Raw genomic sequence first — 22,197 nt, 5'->3', positions numbered from 1 at the left:
ATGTATCTTACATTTACTTGTCTGTTTGACAATCACAGATGAAGAAGTAGAATCACTGAGATTAAGGCAGCTGATGGGTACCTGGGTGACTCACCTAACCCAAGTTTAATTCCAAATCCTGTTTCCCGCCCCTCAGTAACTAGTTATCAATGGTAGGTATCATTACGTCTTCTAATTATGCCAATAGTCATACAAATGGCAGACTCTGTATTTTAAATTTTGGAGAATGTTAACAAAAATCTAGTAAAGTAAAAGAGTTGTGTAGAATTAAGGAAACCTCATGTAGGTTTAAGACTCAACTGTTAAGTCCACAAAGCTTAACCTACAAGATGATTACCATTATTATCTCAATTTTAACCAATGAGGAAACTGAAGCTCAGAGATTAAGTAATTTGATCAAGCTTACGTAGAGCAGGTGACAAAATCAGAACTTGAACGTGGGTCTTTTAGTTCTTCTAAAACAGTAGGTAGGATTAAATGTGCTATGAAATTAATTTAAGGGATTGGGACCCTCATTTTCTTTTTAAATAAAACAGGAAAAAGACAAGATCAGTCACCATTGCATCAGCAACATTGAGTAATGACTTTTGTTTGGGAGGAGGGACTGTTAAGGCAGCAACTGCAACTATCTTTGTAACTGTGGGCAGTCAAAAAAATTTTAAACTCACTGCTCCGTATGATACTGCCCCTTAGCTACCACCACCCCTCTTTAATTTTCTCAAGTAGTTGTTTGGTTCTACCTTACCACATTCAACCAACATGGGCTGTGGAAGCACATATTGAAGGCTGATATTAAGTTTTACCTAATTTGAGGAAGCAGCAGTTGCTACAGATACACAACCAGAACGTATGAATTCTATAACTGCTTAATATACCTTTTGTGTAGAGGGAGACAGTAGTTTTCTTTCTATTCACACAAATGCTATAGTCAATCTATCAAAACTCTCCATTTTCAACACATTTTCAGTTTACACAGTCATTTCATCCAGCAAGCCAGTGCCAAGTACTTACACTTTTGAGTACCTCAATAGTACCACAGCTTTTAGACCAGGACGGACTTAGCCACATTGCCAAGGGGGGAAAATCTACAAGGCTTCATGAACTGAGCACCTCAACTGCAACATGCACTTACTGAAAATAAATTTCCATTTCTCATTCTTGAAAACAAAACACACACACACACCCCTATATTCAAACCGAAAATATCTGAGACCACCACAAACAGAAAATGGTAGTAGAATGTCAAAGTTCTAGAAGCCTGTGCAGCCCCTCTGATACGCCCTACCTCTGGGCCAGTTCCCCTACTCTTCACCTGTGCTTTTTGCAAAACAGCACAGGGTAATTTTTGTCCAATCCTGACTTGTCTGCTGACTCAGGAAAAAAAAGTCAGGAAAGGAAAGGCTACATTTGACCACAGATTCCAGAGGGCAGGGATCGTGTTAGTTCTTGCTCATCGCTGTATTTCCAGCACATATTTGTCAGGCACAGAGAAGGTGCTCAACAAGTATTTGTTTCAGAAGAGAAGGGAAGGAATCCAACTGCCCGAAGTTTTACTCTATTTAACAGTAAATTCTAAAAATGATGTCATTTTACCCATATAAGATGTAATCACTAATTTAATATTTACCACAGAAGGCACTGTTCAGAAAAAATCAGACAACTTTGAATAAAAAAACATTTTGTTAAAATATGTGAGTTTGGGTGGAAACATCTTAGAAATCAAGGACTTCTGACACAAAGTCCAAGTGTTTTGTATAAAATCAAAGCAAGCATTCCACGTTGTGAATCCCTTGATTTAGTACAAAAGTCTACACAAACTATAAAATATTAGATGCGATAGCCTACAGAACATAGCTGGGGCAAACTGTCTACCTCAAGCTATATTTAAGCTATCTAAAGACAGAATAAAATACAAGTTAATAGAAGACACAATTTTGAGCACACTAGCAGAACAGCAAAATGGCTAATAACTAGGGTGAACATAAAAATCTTTGTCCAAACGATGATACATTTAGAGTGAAAGGAGACAACTGTGAAAAAGGATTGGACATAGGCATAAAGCAGGACCAGCCCACGTAGCATTTATTCCATCCTATCCCCCAAGAAAATCTGAACTTCATGGTTAAAACAGACCTATAAAATGGTTAACCCAAATTACTTTAATTTTTCAAATGTAAAATTTTTATTCTATGAAACTCACTGATCTGACTCAAAATATAAAATGTATGATATTTTATGTCTGAAATAGTTAACAACTGTGTGTCAAGTTTTCCAAATGTCCTTTAAAAAAAGTTACCATATGCCACTCACCACATCCTAGCTTACTCTTGTCTGAAGGGAAGGGAAAGATCAAATCCTCACCCACAAAGCACTGACAGTGATTAAGCATGCACTCGGAACTTACATGTTTTTTCAAGCATCTAATAAATGCCAGCTCCACACCAAGCACCATAACAGGTGTGAGGGATACTGCAGGGAAGAAGTCAGATGCTGTCTTGCCCTTGGAGAACAAATACTCTAGTGAAAGAGGCAGTCTAAAATGAGCAAGCCAGGGAAGACCAGATTGTGGTATGTGGCCTCGTCTTCTTTCTTTTCCTAGAGCATGTCAGGATCTTTCTAAATTTAGGAACTTTGCATATACTACCTTCTTGGCCTAGAATTTTCTTCCCCTTACTCCTTACACAGCTGGCTCCTTCTTGTTCTCACCTCGCTTCTCAGAGAGGTCTTAGCTAATCATCCCAACCAAAGGGGTGTTCTCCCTGCCACCCAAGTTGTCACCCTCTTAACCTTTATGTTTCCTTCAGAGCTCTTAGAAAATGTACTTATCTTACCAGTTGAAGAAATGTTTATTTATTAACAATAATAGGCAACATTTATTGACAATTTTTTCAGAATCAAACATTACTCTAAGCACTTTACATGAATTATCTCATTTAATCATTATGGCAGCCCTTTATGTACGTACTATTACTAGCCCTGTTTTTCCCATGACAAAACTAAAGACAGATTTCCTCTAAGTTTCTTAATAATAAGCTTACACTATTTCTTGATTTTTAAATTTTAGACATTCTAATTTCTTTATATTCCTTTCTCTTTTTAGCATCCTAGTTTCAAAGATGAAATGTTTTTCACTTTAAGTCTCTTTATTACCACTTAAATTTTTTTAAGTGTATATATATTATTTGGAGAAGAATATTAAAATATAACCAACTAGCCTTTGTTTTCTCAAGTTCCTTGAGGAAGCCTGGATGATCGTGGTGTCATTTTTGGCACCAGAACCCAGAGGCAATTGTGCTCTTGCTAGAGGTACTGTAGTAAGTAAAGTTCTACTTTTGTAGTTAGACAGGTTACTTCTTTTTCTCTGGGCCTTGTGCTTCCTCAACTGTAAAACTGAAAGAGACTCACATTAATAACCTTTCCAACTCTGATTTCTAGCAATAGCATAACTTTCATTGTTAGTCATTCAGAGTCCCCTGGCAGATACCTGAACTCTGCAACATGAGCTACAAGAAAAAGCACAGGCCAGGGTTGTTCTATGCTGGACTACAGAAATATGCCTCCAGGGCCAGAATTCCATCAACACAATAATGATTAAGATTTGAATATACTTCCTCAAAGGCATAGGTACGTTCCTTTCCCCAACTTCTGAAGAGTATACCGACTTAAGAAGAATACACATGCCCGGAAGAAGTTTTTAAGAAAGGAGTTATGAATGATGGAATTTAAGATTTTCTGCTATGCTCTTGCTACTTACTACAAAACAATGCTGATCAAACCCCTGCTATGGCACCCAATTTTTTTTTTTTTTTGAAGCTTTGGTGTGAAAAATGTTCTGGTTTGGGTAGGGGAAAAGACACAGGTCCATTCTCTCCTTAACACAGCTAGAAAAGCTTATCAGTTTTGTGGGGATTTCCTTACTCCTACAGCTTATAGGAGGTACAAGGGCTTTTAATCCTATAGATTATTAAATTTCTGCCAGCAATTATCTGGAATGAGAGAAGGAATCTCCAGCTTCATCCTGTTTTCCTCCTTATTTGTTCTAACACCCAGCTACTTTAAAATAAATAGTGCAGTTTACTACTCTGACCAAAGAGTATCATAAAACAATAGCCATGGTATTGTGAGTATTGTGTGCCACGTTAATATTCCCAAGAATTTTCATAAAAGGAAACACTAATCCCTCTTATATTACAAAGAATGGTGGTGAAGGGAAGAGATGGAAAAGAAAATAAGGGTGACAACAGTAGAGATGAATGTCAGGTAATTTTTATAATAACAGGTCATAACGTAATTTTGAGGGCTAAAAAATTGATTTTAAGACAGTCAGATATTCAATAATAGCTCTGTACTGGTTTATAATGAAATAATAGAAATACACTGCCAAATTGTTCTTCCAAAAGTTCTCGTTAATCATACCAAACTACTAAATAGTGCCCCACTATCAAATGAATGAATCTCAAAGTCCTTAGCTTAATACCCAAAACCCTAATCACCCTCATTCCTAAGTAATCCCTCCAATTCACATGTCTATCTGCCATCCCTTGAACATCATAATTGCTCATAATGTCCTCTCTTCCAATTCTCCCCCTCTCAATCTTTGTAAATGTCCATCTATCCAAATCATACCATCTTTTAAGGCTCAATATAGCTGTTGTTTCTGCCAAAAGACAGGTTCTGCCCTGAAATTAATCACCCCAGCTGAAATTAATCATTCCCTATGAACTGATAAGAGACATTTTTACCATTTTTTTGGTTATCAAATACGTTTGTGTAGTTATCTCATTTGATTCTCCCAATAACCTTGAAGTAGGCGTAAAATCCCCATTTAGAAATAAAAACTGACACTATAGAGTTAGTTCTCAAAGTTACAAAATTAACAAATCACAAAAAAAACACAAAAATTTCCCAGTAGTAAGTTTTATGCCACACCACAAAGATATCAAAATGCATGCAAGCATTCATTCCATGATAAATATTTATTGAGCAGCTAATAAATGCCAGGCACCAGTCCACATATGGGGAAACACAGCAGTGAACAAACTCCACTAAGTCCCTGCCCTCATGAAGTTTACATTCCTAGTGGGAGAAAAACAAAAAAGGAAATAAGTAACACAGAACATCAGGTCAAGCAGTGATAAGGACTATGAAAAAGAATAATGCACGTTAAGAGAGAATAAAAAAGCTGTACTCTTTTGACAGAATGATCAGGGAAGGCTTCACTGAGGAGGTGACAATTGAATAGAAAGTCAAATGTAGTAAAAGAGTCATAAGACTTGTATTCCAAAAAGGAACAGTAAATGTCAAATCCCCATGGTGTCAGTATGCATGTAGTCACTGAAGAACAGCAAGATCGATGTGCCTTGAGTACAGGGAAACTTAGAAAAGCATGAAGAAACGAGGTCAGAGAGGAAGCATGAGGCTTCAGGATTAAAAATCTAATTCTTTCCAATTCAGATATTACTCAAAGTAAAATTCAAAATATAATTCTTTTTCAATTGAAAAAGTCTTGAATTTCACCAATACTCATTTTCCTCCAAAATCTACTTAGTCCAAGTAATGTTTTTTTTAAAAAAGCTAAATAAAATAAGAAAAAATCCACTAAAATCCTGATTAACTGTCCTATTTACATGACCTAATTTTTTTCCCCCAAAAAACCAATCATTTTACTCACCTTTACCTTTACATATCCTTTTGGTGTACTCTAAACTCTTTCTAAATGTTGTCCAACATCAAGGGTCTAACTCCTTTTCTATAACAGAAAGCAACTGACTTCCTCAAAAGGTAGTATGACTAAAGACAATACCAGGACAACGAGAGAAACATGAATATAAACAGTGTATTAGATATTAGCATTGTGTTACTGCTAGATTCCTTGGGTGTGATAACTGTATTGCAGGTATACGGGAGAATGTTCTTATTTTTAGACGATACACAGAGGTATAACGGTAAATGTTTAACAACTGGCTCTGCAGAGGGAAAAAAAGCCTTGGTTTGTAGCACTGCCAGTTTCTATGGTGTAAATATTGCCACCGTTGCTGACTTCAAGCAACCAACTTGATGCAGAGTTGGAAAGAAATGTGGACAATCAGCTTTCACATGCTGTTACCAGCCAGTTCCATGTTGAAGTACACAGAGCTGAAGTGTCCTGATGTCTGCCACTTACTCTCAAGTTATTAAAACAAAAAAGTCCCTATGTCTGCCTGTCTACCTAATCTACCTCTGAAGAAAGATAAAACAAAAGTGGTAAAATGTTCACAATCTATGAAAAGGTATTTAGATGTTAATTGCATGATTCCAACTTCTCCTGTGGGTTTGAAACTATAAACAACTAGATGTAAACTATATTATAGAGCAAGCAATAGAGGGAAGTTTAAAGAAATCCTATGGCCAATTCTTTTGTATATCAAAAAAAATTTTGTATGTCAAAATTTTGTGAAGTTTATCAAATACAATATAGAGCTTTAACCTGAAGTTCTTAAAATCAAAACATTTTTATAAAGCAATTTGCCAAATTAAGTGCTAAAATTTCATATACTCTTACTGTTATAAATTTGCATATAAATGACCCACTAGATAATGAAGCAAACCATGATATCTCCTCACAAAAGAAAACGGCTGATTTGGTTTTAAAATATAAAAGAATTCTCTAGATGTCAAGATAAAGTTTTATAAATGGCCTGATTTCAGCTATTGTTACCAAATTTTAAGTCCATTCAAGAATATGTAAGTTTAATAAGTAGGAAAATTAAAAAATGGAAACTATGTTAATTAAAAATGTTAATTCCTAACTATAAATGAGTTGTGCTCTCAAAAAGGGTAAGTTTTAAAGTCCAAATAATGGTCATACTTTGAATAAATATTATTATTTATAAAAACATAAGTTATGACTAGATTCCCAGGCTAGCCTACCAAAGGTTTCTTAACCTATAACATTAGGCCATTACTTGCAGTATCATGGAACAAGTCTAAATTCTAGGTCACAGAAGCAGAAGGGCCATGCTCCAAGCCTGAATCAATCCTGGGTAATTTCTGAAATAAAGAAAAAAGCAATTTGGGGCACCATCTGACCATTCTAATACTTTTCCACTAACCTCTTTCTGCGTCCACCCCCATCCCAGTCTCTCTGCCCTAATGCTGCTCTGCTTATTATGGTGTATGATCACCCAGAAATAGGTAGTGTGCTCCAATTACCTACTTTCCCTCTCCCATTGCATGCATTACAGATGTGTAGTTAAATATTGGTTTTGAGTTCCTCTAGTTGCTTATTCCAGAATACAAGGTTCAGAGTGACAAACAATAAGGGTCCATTGATCTCGTATGCCTGTTATCACTAGCTTTCACAACAGAGCACTGAAACACTCATTTTCTCAGTGCAACTGACCCAAGTCCTTGGAAGTAAAACTTACCGATCTTGTATCAGGCACGTGCTGGGTGCTGAATCAGAGGTTCTCAGTTCATCATTCCCGCAATCCTTAAGGTTGACAGTATCAGAACGAAAAGAACTGACGTTCTGATAGGTTACGTAATTTGCTCAAGGTTATTTGGCTGATAAATGCTGAAGTTAGAATTTCTAAGTTTGACCCTAAGGGTCTTAACTCTTGCTAAAAAGGACCCATCTGAGCTAATTTTATAACAAAATATGGCCATCATTTCAATATTCCTAAAAAATGTATAATTAAATATACATTTATTAATCTAAATGGATCTCTGGTTGGTATAATTTCAAGCAGGATAACGAGGGGAAACTTTAAAAACAGTAAAAACCAGACACTGTGAATGGCTGTTTTTAGACAGAGTGACCCCAACTAAGATATGCTTGGGCACACCTAGCCCTTTGCTCATCTATACAGATGATCCTGTCCATAGGGTAAACCGGTCAACATATATAGCACTTCACACCTTATAAAGTTCTTCAACACATTATCTTACCTGAAGCTTAGAGGCAACACTTTGAACCCAGTACATTTTAAAGATGAGAAAACAGGTTTGGAACTTGATCCAAATCATAGAACCTGTAAGTAACAAAATGGGTCCCAAATCTAAACTCTAAATCTTTTGAGTCTTTATCCTACTTGTACTCATAAATCTGAAGTTCTCCAACCAATTTAATCTCTCTCTCTTTCAAAGAAATAGCAACAGGAACAACTTCAGCACAGTGGATGGAGAGCAGAGAGCTACCAGCAAATGTCTGTATGGATCATTTGTTAACCAGATGTATACAAACTGGGAACCACTCCTACCAAACAGCGTTTGCCCACTCTTTGGTTATTTTATTTCAATTCAGTGAGACTTAATCAATTTTAAGATACAAGCTTCCTTTAAGTTATTGGCAAGTATATTTTAAATCTATTTTTTAAAATTAGGTATAAAGTTGTGATAACAGCCAAAAAGTCAATAATTCAAAGAAATACCTAAAGTGGGAGAATTTTCAGCTGGTGCTAGTAAAACAACCAATGATTACTAATCATCTGCTTCTATTTCCATTTGCTCTATAAATTTTGAGATATACTAGTGATTCATTCTTTCAACAAATACATATTAAGCACCTCCTATGCACCTACCATGTATGAGGCTGTCTGCTAGGTGATGGTAATACAGCTGTGAACAAGAGACAAGGTTCCTGGCCTCATGGAACTTAAAATCTAGTTGTGGAGACAGACAACAAACAAAGACAAAAATTACAAACTGTGGAAAATGCTATGAAGGAAACAGACAGCTGAGACACAGAACAAAAGAGAACAATAACTTAATAAATAATAATACCAGCTAACATTAATTGAGCACTTCAGATACAGTAGTCAGAGACAGCCTTTTTGAAAAGTGACATTTAAGCCAAGATCAGAAGGTTGACAAGGAGCTACCCATGTAATGACAGGGGAGAAAGGCTTTTCAGGCAGAGGAAATAGTGCACACAGGGCCCTGAATGGCAATCGAAAACTTAAAAGTTGGCCAATGGGACTGAGCATAGTGAACAAGGGGAAGAAATGCAAACGGCCTTACTATAATTTCACTGGATGAGTTTCTTTTACAGGAAAAGGAAAATATGAGAAATCTCAACTTACGTTATTGCTAGGTCTGTCTTTAGTATTACACATAGATTACTGTCTAGTATTTTGACTAGCTACTGGCATTTGTATCCAGTCCATCCTGTTTCAGTTTAATAAGAAAGTCTGACATAATCAACATCAGATTTTTCACCCATTTGAGCAAAGACAGAATTAACTATTGACAAATTGACTTTGGTTTACCTACTGAGAAAGTAGTACTGTTTCTTGGTACTGTAATTTTTCTTTTTCATTAAAAAAGTCAGTATAAAGTTAGACTTTTTAATTAAATAGTCCCTCAGTTTTTAAAACCCTCAAGTTCAAATGGGGGAAAAATATTACCATAACTGGATACAAAGTTGAGAAGGGCAAAAGAATAAATGAACATAAATATTCCTCATTTAACAGCTAATTTTTTTCTATACTTGTCATAATGCAGAATGCTCAGGCCCCATGGATTTCTCCACTTTTTGTAAAGGAAATCAGCCTGTGAGTCACTCTCCCTATGTACACATTAGTCTCTCAATTCTGCTTTCCAATTATCTTTTTCTCCCAAGTAATGACAGTGTTCCGTCCACTGAATCATTTCCTTCTAACTGGATGACAGGCAAAAACATAGGGAACTTCTATTTCAATCCCTGTAGTATCTGAATCTCAGAAGTTGTATCGAGCCAACAATTATTTGACAGCTACTAATGTGTCAAGATCCGTCAATGTAAATGGATGAAAGGCCAACAGCAGTCATTTTCTGACTTGAGATCACAGTGACTATACCAAACATGTATAGCTGAATTAGACCCTTTCTTCTGTCCTCCCCACTTTCCCAGAATGACTGACTTCTTAATTAGAATATATCCAACAGTAACAAGAGCAGTTCACATCTGAATGTTTACTATGTGCCAGCCATAGTTCTAAACATATTACATACACTAACTTATTTAATCCTCAGAATAACTCTAAGGCAAGGTACTATTGCTTTCCCCACTGTAAACTTTAAAAAGGTAAGGCACAAAGAAGATAAATACTTTTCCAAGATCACAACACTTAGCAAATCTGTTTGTCAGGTTCCTCAAGCTTATTTTTAAACCAAATGGGTCCCAAAATCTTATAATATTTTAATATAACTTACTCCTACCAGTGAGAGGGTTGAGAGCATGTATTCAAGCTTATTTACTTCAAGTCTGGGCGAGCTCCCTTTTTTAAAAATTTATTTTTATTGAGGCATAGTCAGTTTATGATGTTGTGTCAATTTCTGGTGTACAGCACAGTGCTTCAGTCATACAAGAACATACATACATTCATTTTTCATACTCTCTTTCACCATAAGTTACTACTAGATATTGAATATAGATCCCTGTGCTATACAGTATAAATTTGTTGTTTATCTGGGCTAGCCCTCTTATTAGCTGTGTAACCTTGGGTAAGTTACCAAACTTCTTTCTGTGACTCAGTTTCATTTATCTATAAAATGGGGATGACAGTAGCATCTAATTCCTTGAACAACTGTAAGGATTACATGATTTATATGTATAAACTTCTTGGAACAATGCCTGGCACATAGTATGTAGAAGAGTCAGTTGTTATTAGTAATAGTACCATCACCACCTCCACCTGGGGAATTTAGCAAAAGGTTGCTCTATTTAATCAAGTCAACATTTCTTTTCCTCCAACATCTGTCATTTCTACTGTTTGATTTACACTGGCTAACAATGAACTATTCTTAGCAAGTAAGCAATGCATCTAACTAACTCCTTTGCTATTTTTCTCTAGTCCTTACTACTTCTTTCCTCATATTTCAGTTGCCCAGGAATAAAAAAATTGTTTGTGGTTAAAATGGTTTGCATTACATTCTTGGAAAGTTCATAAGCCACTGCAATACTAAGGCTAAAGCCTAAATTTGTAATATAATAAAAACGGGGAGTGCCTTAGTCCATTCAGTCTGCTATAACAAAATACCATAAACTAAATGGCTTATAAACAACAGAAATTTATTACTCACAGGTATGGAGACTAGAAAGTCCAAGACCAAGGCACTAGCAGATATGGGTGTCTGGTGAGGACCAGCTTCCTCATCAGACAGCTGTCCTTTCATTATAACCTCAGATGGTGGAAAAGGTGAGGGAGCTTTCTTGGGTCTCTTTCATAAAGGCACTGCTGCCATCCACGAAGTCTTTACCCTTATGACCTAGTCACCTATCAAAAGCTCCACCTCCTGCTACCATCAGCTTGGGGCTTAGGATTTCAACATCTGGATTTGGGGGACACAAAAATATTCAATCCACAGCAGAGGGAAAAAACTAAGACAGTATTCCTCTGAGTTTTAGCCTCAAAAAAATCAAATTGTTTGGTATTTTATTTGTGGAACAGGTTTTACACTAACAGTTTTTACTTAAGAATCATAAATGACCTACAATATGTGTTCAAATATGAATTGAAATACTGTAGTTTAAATTATTAATGTATTGATGATTTACTAGATGTTATAGGCCTTAATCTTTCCTAACAGTTGATAAGCTCAGATAACATTCTTAGAAATGTTTGGTGAATAAACTGTTTCTATCCAAACCACAAAGCATAGCAAATTGACATTTAACTTTTAAATTAAAAAGATTTTGGTTCTACTTAAATTGTTGTATAATACCATGAACTTAGGACTTCTGAAACCTTTGGGACTTTTGAAATCAAAACATAAGCTTATATTCTATTATTCTGAAAAATATTTTTATAGGAGAAAAACATCATGCATTCAAAAATATGCAAAATTAGAAACACATTTATAACACAAATAAATATTAACTGTTAAAAACATAAAATGTTTCAATTGCTTCTATGCAAAGACCTTACTTTAGACCTCTCTTTAAACACTGGACATTCAATAAGTAGGATCAGATCCAAACTTTACATACTTGAGTATAAGATGGAGTAACCATTATTTAACCTCCATTGCTGCCCAGCTCTAGTCAGCATTTAACACCATTTAAAAATATATTCCCAGGAATCTTAGTCTACCCATGCCCCTCCTACATATAGCAATTGAGATACAATTGTAGTAACAAATGACAGTTGGCACAACATTGTAAAATGATTATAACTCAATAAAAAAGTTTTAGAAAAAGACAGAGAAATAAATTACAGGTATGTCAAGTATCCTTTTGTAGCTTTTATATTTTCTCAGATAACTATATATTAAAAGCCTGTTAAATATGCTTGAGCCTTAGCAGGTTGAACACTATGAATACAAAACAAACAAGATACTATTAGGTTATTGCACATTTGATTATTTCCTTATCTATATGAACATATTTTATAACTGACCAACTTATAAGCACCTGTAATGTCTTGTTTAACATGATAATCATTTATTTAAAGCCTACTAAATGCTAGCCAGTGTCATTCTAACAAGTATGAGAAGTTGGAATTATCCCCATCTTACAAAGAACCTGAGACTCCCAGGGACTAAATAATTTAATGAAGATAACACAGCCAGCAAGTAATGGAACAAAGATACAAATACAGGTCTGATTCCAAAACCTGTGCTAATGATTAAAGACTCATCTTTGGCAGCATTGCCCAAGTAATGTTAAATAACTCGTTAAACATTTTTTTTAAAACAAAAAAAGTAGAAAAGATTTACCTCAGACTGACAAAATTCTATTAACTTGGGAAATGTAGCCACTGTGCTATCCAGTAACATCTTAATTATCTTAAAGTCCAGTAGAAGCTCTCCTACCTGACTTTCACTTAACCAACTAGCAAGACTGTCCAGTGTTTTCCATATCTTCCATAAAAGCAAAGTGACAGACACTAGCAGCTAATGTTACTTTCTAGTTGCTTGCATACTTCTGCCCCTACTAGTTGAGCTGTATGCTTAACTAGTATCTGGTGTTTGTTCCCAAACCTGCTTATGACCCTCTATAATAAATAACTTACTTAAATACTATATAAACCAATGAAATGAATGCAAAAAGGTTATTTCTGTGAAAACTATGTTGAATGCTTTGGAAAGAGCATATTTTGATGAACATAATTTTGATGAACACATATTCTCTCTCCCCCTAAAACAAATTCCTGTTGACTATGCAAGTATTCTTATAATTCTGGTGTACACAGATACCTATAAAATTGTGTGAAACATTACAAAAGAATTTAACATTGTTTATATGTAAAATATTTCCACCCTCAGATTTTTCTACAGTCTTATTCCACTTTAAAGAAATCAAAACTAGAAATTTTAGGTGGGCATTATTGGTGTGGTTTACACAAGAAAGAACATATCTAACTCTGAAAAACAGACCCTATTTCACCCTCAAAAAGGGCCTTGAGCCTAGATCAAAGGACACGTGAAATAATTAAGGCTGTTATTTTTTCTGATTCCTCACTTCAAGTAACCAACCAACTACCAGACGCAACCATGTAGGATAAGAGGCTCTTACTGTACTTATTTAGAAACTCTCTGAAGCACAGCTACATCCCACTAAACAAATATCTCAGTGTTTCTACACTAGAACTTATATTTTACTCAGATTCTAAATGAATATCTGAAGGTTTTTCTATTCACTTTCATTTTATGGAGAAACCACCGTTAAATAAGGTTATCTAGTTCTTTCGCCCAGAGACCGAAAGCAGTAAAATTAAAAGGAGGCAAGAATAAGCATATTGATAACAAAGACTGTTGACAGCAAATTCAAAATCAAATAAAAAAAAAAAGCTGAGGTGGTTTAAGCTAAAGGAAAAAACAAAAACCTCATAAATTGAAATATCTCCTTTAGGGCATTTCTACATTATGACAGACTACAAAATTGAAATTCCTAACAATGCCCTTTATCTTCAAGTAAAGGTCAGACTACATTGACTCTGTATATTGTTTTTTTTTTTCCAAAGGCAAGGCAACATTACTGTTTTAGAGGTCTATCCACATATTACGATTACAACTGAAAATATTTCGGGCATTTAAAGAGTAAAGCTTCAGTTATCCAGAAAATTAACTCATACAGAATAGTTTCTTAGACATCAATGTAGAAAAAATGAAGTATTACTATTGTCTAGCTAAGTGTTGCCCATAATTGTGCCTTTCCAACCACAGGTCAAGGAATCAGTTCAACAGGTTATGCCAGCAATTTTTAAAAGTAGAAATAGAAAATACAAGACCACGTTGCACATGATAAGGGTAAGTATGTTTTGTGAAAAGTTTATTTCAGTATTTCTATACGACTTTGCAAGGTAAAACATATTACTTATTCTAGATTCTGGCCAAAAGAAAGCCATGGGCCTGAAGATTTATATAATATTATGAAATACAGTCATAATACCAAACTTGCAATGCCCTCATTTTTACATCATAATGCTAAAGAAAGCCACAATTTCAACAAGAAAAAAGTCACTTCTTTAGGAGTCTTGATGCGTAAATTTATTTATTTCTCCTAGTAATCTGTATCAATATATAACAATTTATCATGTTTAGTATTAGTTTTGGCTAAAATAGAGATTGTGTGCAAACACTAGTTTTTAAACTACTTAGGAATTGAAAGCAATTTTTAACAACAACAAAAATCCAAAATAAATAGCGACTTTGATTTTATTTGCTTGTTTATTCTGAGATGCAATTACAGACCTTGGTGCCATCTTTCCAAAGTCACTGATGTAATCTAAAAGTCTAAACTTGGCATTCTACACAATCTATTTGCTAATACTTAATGCATACAAAGCTGATTCTAAGAAACAACCAAACACTTAAAAATAATTTAAACTATTAAATAAAGTATGTTTTTCTCCACTTCTTTCTAGGGCATTTTAAGCCAATATTACCAAAGGCATATTCAACTAGAAAAGAATATTTGTCCTTCTCATTCACTTTGAAAAAAAATATATGGAAAAAAATAACCAGTTTAATACATATCTTTTTTAAAATCAGCATCTGATTCATGAGGATAAATTAACATTTCCAATCCAAATGTCTCAGATTTGGAAGAAAATCTGTCTTCTAGTCCAACTCCCTACCAAATACACTAATCCTCTTCCTACAGTGTTCCTTGGAATCAAATTCCCATATGACTGAGAAGCCTTCACTCCTAACTACCACTATATTAAAATCTTCTAAAGTTGGCCTTTGCCATTAATCAAAAGTAGTTTCCAATTCCTTCGAAATCCTTGAAAAATACAATGCATACACTATTCTCATAAGTCCTTAAAATATAGGTTTAGAAAGGAAATAACAAATTTACAGTACTTATTATAGGGATTTCAGGAGCCCTGTCCAGTATATACTGATATATTGAATAAAACCCTAGAGTACTTTGGAAGCTTTCAGAGTTTGCCTAAAGCACAAAAAAATCAGCAATGACAAATAATAGCTGTCAACTCAAACAATCTTAAATTTTCTCAATTTATTAAGATCAAATTCTCAAGTTGAAAAAGCTTGTAAACGTCTTTAAAATTGAAATCAGACTGACTTTACCTAAAAATATGAGTAATGTAGCTCCAAAATAATACCCAGTATTGTGGCAATAGATATAAATGCTGTTCTTGACGATTTCACTGAGTTACACTAGAGTCTCTCTTGAAACTAATGCTTTGCAAACACTTCTGAAGAACGTACTCTCCCATTTAGTTCCTAACTCCCTCTTCCATGTGCTTTTCTCTACCTTACCAGCTGGAATCTGTAACAGGAACAAGTAATCATACGTAATTCACAGAGTTGATTCTACTGCAGAATTAGGTTAACGCCTCTAAAATGGGGCACATTAAAAAGAAAACCTACTTATATAAATTATTTACCTCGGTCCGGCTTCATTTTCACACCAATTTCCACCCAAGGTGCTGTGAAATACACGTGTGGGTTCTCTCAACAGGCTCGCCGCTGATTTTGTAGCTACTGCTCCGTTTTCAAAATGCTAAAAGAAATCAAAATAAAATTAATCTGGTCCTGCTCTAACACCCGATCTTGTAAGAAAACTACTGCTAACAGGCCTCTTCCTGGCACTAACTGCGGTGACAGCACCATCCGCAGGTCTGAAAAAAAGCAAAACTCTCTGCACCGCCTCCCCCATCTCCTCCCAACTGAGCACCCCTCTTCCCCGCCCCTGTGCTCTCTAGGCCAAAGTGTCCTTCTTTGACACAGCGTCTCTGAACCAAAAGGAAGATCTATTTATAACCTGGAGGTACAGGCAAGGGGAAAGAAAGAAAGAAAGAGGAGTCAAGCAACACAAGCTAACTAACCCCTTTGTAAAACACGCCGCTGGAAACAGTGGCACCTCCGCAGTGAGTGGTATAGAAATGCTCCGACCTGCTGACTGGGCGCAGGAAACTCTTCAAGACCCCTAGCGCCTCGCCGAGAGCTCCGCCCGCCCGGCCCGGCCTCACCTGTGTAATTACCCTCTGGCTAGTCTTCCGGCCGCAACCGCGGCCAAGTTTACACAATGAGAGGGTCAGGAAGAAACGCGAGTCATCTCCTCGCGCCCAGCCCCCTGCCCCAAACGAACTCTACTGGGCTGTCCCGGGTTGCCCCTGCCACCCCCCAGCCCTGCGTGGCCGGGCCTGAGGCCGTCCCGGGAAGGTGTTCACAGCCGGGCGCTCGCCCCTGCTCGGCGCAGCCTGCCCGTGCGGGCCCCTTCCGTCCCGCCGCGGCCCCGGATTTCCTTCAGCCTCGCCGCCCGGAGCGCCGCGCTAGCCCCTCTCCCCGCCGGAGAGTTGTTTTCATGGCTCCCTCGGCCGACCTCTGCTGACTAACTCGCTCTCCTCTCCCGTCCCAATCCCTCCTCCTCTTGGCACTTCTCTCCGCCGCTCGCCCAGCGGCTCACATCACATTCCCACCTCAGACGCGAGGCTCTGAGAGGCGCAGGGCGGGCGAGAGCGGAGTGTGGCGCGCAGCGGCCCCCGGGGCTGCGTTAGGGGACCATGGGGACCCGACTCTACAAGCCCGACGCGGCTCCCCGGCGCCCCTGTGGCCATCCACCCCCGCCTCGGCCGCCGCCTCGCTCCGCTCCCGGCGCTCAGCCCCTCGCCCTGCCCGACTCGCACCCGAGCCCCGCGGCCCCCGGGCTTCGCCTGCCCGTCGCCCCGGCCGGCCCGCTTGCCCCGCGCCTCTGCCAGCTCCTCGCCCGCCCGCTGTCTCTAGCTCTGGCGCCCCAGCTCCCGGTCCCCCTCGCTCGCCCAGTTCTTTCTCTGCTGTTTGCCCTGTCAAAACACTGCCCGGGTCACGTGTCCCAACAACAGCCAACCCACCGCTCGTCACTTCCTCCCCGGCGGCCTCGGAGGCGGGCGCGCGGTTGTTACGGCAACGCCTCGCGCAGTCCCCAGGCGCTAGCCTTGGGGCCTGGGTTTCCGAGCAGGTGCGGCGGGCTGCGAGGGCCGACCCGGCCCGGGAGGCCCGGCGCTGCGGCCGCGCTCGCTTCCTGCCTGCGCTCCGAGCCGGCTGCGGCGCGTCTGGGACCAGGAATCCGAGCTGCGCTATTAGAGCACAGGGTAACTGGGGCGATGTCATCCGAGGGCCTGCCCCAGACGTGGAGGATAATTATAGTCTCCTCCTCCACACTGTATGCTGGCGCAGAGTTGTGACCCAGCCCGGAGTGGCTTACTGCGCACGGTGGAAGCTGAGTCTAATGTGGCCGAGACTGGAGAGTGGGCAGCCAGAGGCTTCAGGGATTGGGAAGTTTAAGAAAAAGCAACCCTTCACCCTAGATTTTTTCAAATTACTAAGGATTTTAGTAGGATTCGGAACTCAAGCTCCCGAGGCACTCGCTGTGCTAAAAATAACTTTTATAACCTCTAAAACACTGACTCATGGCGGGAACACACTTTTGACACCGTGTTATTGTTCGGGAACTGTAATTTTGTTGTTGTGCTATAACAATGTGACATGATGACATTTCATGTTGCGATGTTGTGGCATCACTTCAGCACAAACAGATGACAAGGATCTGCTGTAATTTAAAAAAGCAGTCCTAACAAGGTCTGAGCTATTAGCTACTCATTTATAGACAAAGTCCATACGGAGTTGTGAGCTCAAAGCACAGACAAGGAGAAATACAAAATTTGTAGTCTTCTTTGGTTTCATTAGAAAAACTTTTTTTTTTCAGAAATAACTTTGCATACAAGAATCACAACAGGAAAGTACTAGATGGGTCTAAAGGTGATTTATTTTGGTCTTTGTACTTTTGTGAGGTTTCCAACATTTTACAGTAAGTATGTTTACTTCTACATCAGAAAAGTTTTCATAGATTACAAGATTGGGGTGGCAGGGTTTTGTTTTTTTGTTTGTTTTTTGCCTCAAATCTATCAAATACATGAAGTTTCTACTATGAAAAAATAATATTTTCTGGATGTTTTCATATGTACCATAAAATTACATGTGCCACTGCAATTAAAAACTAACTATGATTGTGACTAATCAAAACAGGACAGAACATTCAGGAGGGTTAATATTTCATTTTCATGGGAAATGTTATGGCATCATGAAGGTGACACTTCTGACAAAGGACGATAGTTCCTTAATCTATGAAATGGCTACAAATGTTAACTCCCAGGCGATTTGATTTCGATATTATTGAATACTGTATTATGTATTTTCTTTTATGGACTGAAGTTTTACTTGTTCTACAATCATTTCTCAGTTAACCTTGGTAATGGGAGACAGAAGAGTTACAGATAGTCCAAAATCCTAAATTTAGCACAGCAGCTGGGACTAGATAACAGCTATTGTAAAAGGCTTCTTGCTAGGTGAATAGGCAGCAAGATCTGTGATTTAGTTCCTCTTCTGCCAAATTTGGAAGAGGTATAAAGACTTGAAAAGTGTTGACAGTAGAAACTGAGAATATTGGATAATCTGGAACACAAACTAAAGAGTTCTCTTTTAAACAATTAAGTTTTAATTGTGCATGGATAAATGATGTCTGAACATTTGTTAGACTTCCTTGTAGCTTTTTGTTGAGAATCTTAAATCTGTTTAAAAATTGGAGATCATTATAGTAGTGGAAAAAGAATTTTAAAAGAGGTATTTTTGACTCATCCATTCATTTTTCAAATTATTTTTTCTCACTCAGCACACATTTACTGAGTACTCACTATCTGCTAGGCATATGTTAGTCTCTGAGAATACAAAAGTCGCCAAAAATAGGGTCATTACTTTCATGAAGCTGATAGTATTGACTATCACAGTTGCATGGCACAGGTCAAATCACATTCTACAGCCTTCTTTAACCTGTAAAAATGAGTTGTTTGGACTCAGACAGTAAATAATCTTTCCTTTCTAATTGCAAAACAGTCCTATAATTGTATAGAACATTTCCAGAGTGGTTAGAAATAAGGACCTACCTACCATGACAACTCTTAAGTGCTGGTGATAAGTGTGTTTGCACCTTGGAGCACCCAAGCAAAACAAACATCTCTGGTTCCTGCTTGGTGAGGAGTGAAGGTGGGTGAAGCAAGCAAGTCAAAACACCTGGCAGGAACCTTACCCCTTTTCCATCTGATTTGCTCTCTAATTTGCTTTCCCTGGTGTTCCAAAGACTTATAAGTAGTTAACTTTAAAAAAGTTAGTTCACTTCAGCAAGGAGGCAATCCCCTCAACTTTGATAGGTTTTGTTGAAATGGGCAGTGTTTAAGAAAACCATGTGTTTAATGAGGTCTCTGTATGGTCTTTTACTGACTAAGGTGATGAGGATAACTGGTTTGCTCACTTTGTTAGTACAGGCTGTTACTGTTACCAAGGTCATGAAACCAGTCTACCAGAATGATCTCTGCCAAAGCAGGGACTGGTGCCTTTTTCTTCTTGTATCTCTAACACCAAGCATAGGAGCTGGCGAAGAGTCGGAGCTTAATACATGTCAACCTTTGTATTCAGCTATAAAATTTTCTTATACATGCCCACAAACTGTACCCCTAATACCAGTTGGTATTTTCTCTTCGATGGGTTAAAGCTAGAGAGTTGGGAAATCAGTACGTGGTACAAACTTCATACATCAATGGTACATTTTCATTATACTTTCAGTGTTTTATAATAGTAGGAACTTGTTGTGACTTCCAGAATGCTACGCTGATGTCTTAGCTCCTATGCCTGTGAATGGGACCTTATTTGGAATTAGGGTCTTTGCAGATATAATCAAGTTAAGATGGAATCATGCTGGATTGGAGTGGACCCAAAATCCAATTACAAGTGTCCTTATAAAGTGAGAGAGATTTGAAGACAGAGGAGACTCAGGGAAGATGGCCATGTGACCAGGCAACAGAGATTGAAATGATGCAGCTGCAAATCAAAGAATATAGAAGATTACCGAGAGCCACCAGAATCTAGTGAAAGGCAAGAAAGTATTCTTCTCCAGAGACTTCAGAGGGAGCACGACCCTGCCAATACCTTGAGTTCATCCTTTTTGCCTTCAGAACTCTGAGAGAATAAATTTCTGTTGTTTTAAGCAACTCAGGCTTGTTTATTTTGTCACTATAGCCCTAGGAAACTAATATAGAACTCGAGCAAAGAATACTGCCGTATTTTTCTTCCCTTGGCTGGTAAGCTGCATTGCTGATACTGCAAGTTTTCTAAAACTTCCAGGTTCTGAATGGTCACCAAAGCAGGAAGCTCTTTAATTCTGTAAAAATTACAGTAAATCAGTTGGAAATGTGAAGAAAGTCTCTCTAGTATCACAAAAGAACAACTTTATGATCATGAATAAGTGGTTAAGAATCATCTCATGAAAATACACTATTTTAATTTTTTTTAATTTTATTGAAGTGTAGTTGATTTACAATGTTAGTTTCAGGTGTACAGCAGAAAATACACCATTTAAAATGTACTGATTGGTAGATGTGTTTCATCCTAAAGTATTATGGAAATAAAGACTAGTAAAATTAATTAAAATGTATGGATAGATCTTTTCCAGTAAGCAAAGAAAACATCAAACTGTGTACTTGTAATTCCTAAAGCAACAAGATGAAAGGGAAGCTCGCTTTTCCATATCAAACTTGTTTCTGATTGTTCACGCAAATTCATTACTGTTCATTTCTTTCTTAAGGGAAAAAGATCATGGAGTCATTGCTAAGGTATTGGTTCATGTAAACAACCCTCCGCCTTCTTCTAAATTGGTTGGCTGGTTTGTCCTTTTTTGACACTCATGTTTGTCTACCTTCTCTAACCACAGGTATAAGGAAGTGAAAAATGATTCTCTGGTTCCTGCCTGCAGAAGTGACCGTAGTACTTAGAAATACAAAAGCCTCTAAACTTCAAGCCATGGAAACCTTTAATCTGAAGGTTTGCTGAGCTGCTGGAGGTCTCTGAGCCATTGAGACTTAAGATCTCTTCAAAAATTAAAAGTAATTGCTCATTTTGGTGACAGTAACTATGCTCAGTACCTCACATGTATTAAGTATACATTTGACCCTAAGAGGGTAATATTATCTTGTAGGTTAGGAAATTGACTTCCATTACAACATTATAAAGTAGGTTACGTTATTCCAAAATTTTCAGTTGGGGAAACTAACACTCACAAATGTTGAGAATGGTTGCACATTTGGAATATAAACTGGTTTATATAAACTCAGTTAGGCTCAATGCTTTAAGATATAAGTTCTAAATGGAATGGCTCTGGTTTGTTTGTTGTATGTAAACTCCAAAAAGCAAATAGTCACACTTAATAACAGAAGCTAACATTTCTTGAGCACTTAAGCAGTAAGCACTATACTGACTGCTTTATAGGTATTAGTTCATTTAATCCTCACAATATTCCCATGCAGTATTATTATCCCTATTTCATACCCAAATAAACAGGAAAAGGGAAGTTAAAAAACAAGCCCAAGGTCAAGCAACTGGGAAGTGTCAGTCAGGATTCACACCCAAGAAGCATGACTGTGGAGCTTAAGTTCTGAACCACCGCCTGGGAGTGGTCCCATTTAGTCTGGTTTTCCACCCAAACCCTCATCTTCCTGTCATTGGGCTTTTGCCATTTCCCCCACATAATGTTCCTCCTTAATTCCGACCTAAAACCTTGTGGACTTTCAAGGCCCAAAGTCTTACCTCTAAAGCCCACACTCACACACACCTGTCTGTCTTTTCTCTGAACTCACGTTTTATTTGTGATCTTAAAACCGCATATTTGTCTTATCTTTTTACGGGCAGAGACGAACCGTGACCTCGGTTTCCTTTGTGTTTCCTTTTTATTTCCTGTTT

At 37.7% G+C, this 22,197-nt stretch overlaps 1 protein-coding gene across 14 annotated transcripts in view; it reads right to left on the bottom strand.

Moving 5' to 3' along the window:
* Window positions 1–22,197, bottom strand: part of ATOSA (atos homolog A) — a 99,823-nt gene that overhangs the window by 57,739 nt on the left and 19,887 nt on the right. For 2 of the 14 annotated variants that reach the window (XR_004187411.2, XR_012073298.1), the window contains exons 1-3: window positions 16,260–17,242; window positions 15,819–15,934; window positions 8,562–8,642 (exon numbers count right to left, since the gene is read on the bottom strand). Coding sequence is in view for 12 of the 14 variants with exons in the window: in XM_072962399.1 (XP_072818500.1) it covers window positions 8,562–8,642; window positions 15,819–15,834 (97 nt within the window). In the remaining 2 variants the exon portion in view is untranslated. Of the gene's footprint in view, window positions 1–8,561; window positions 8,643–15,818; window positions 15,935–16,259; window positions 17,243–17,264; window positions 17,492–22,197 lie in introns of those variants that run through there. The other 12 variants (XM_072962399.1, XM_072962400.1, XM_072962402.1 and 9 more) reach the window with 12 other exon arrangements.

This window comes from Vicugna pacos, chromosome 6, assembly GCF_048564905.1.
Source record: "Vicugna pacos chromosome 6, VicPac4, whole genome shotgun sequence".
Lineage (NCBI taxonomy): Eukaryota > Metazoa > Chordata > Mammalia > Artiodactyla > Camelidae > Vicugna > Vicugna pacos.
This window is presented reverse-complemented; position numbering and strand designations above follow the sequence as displayed.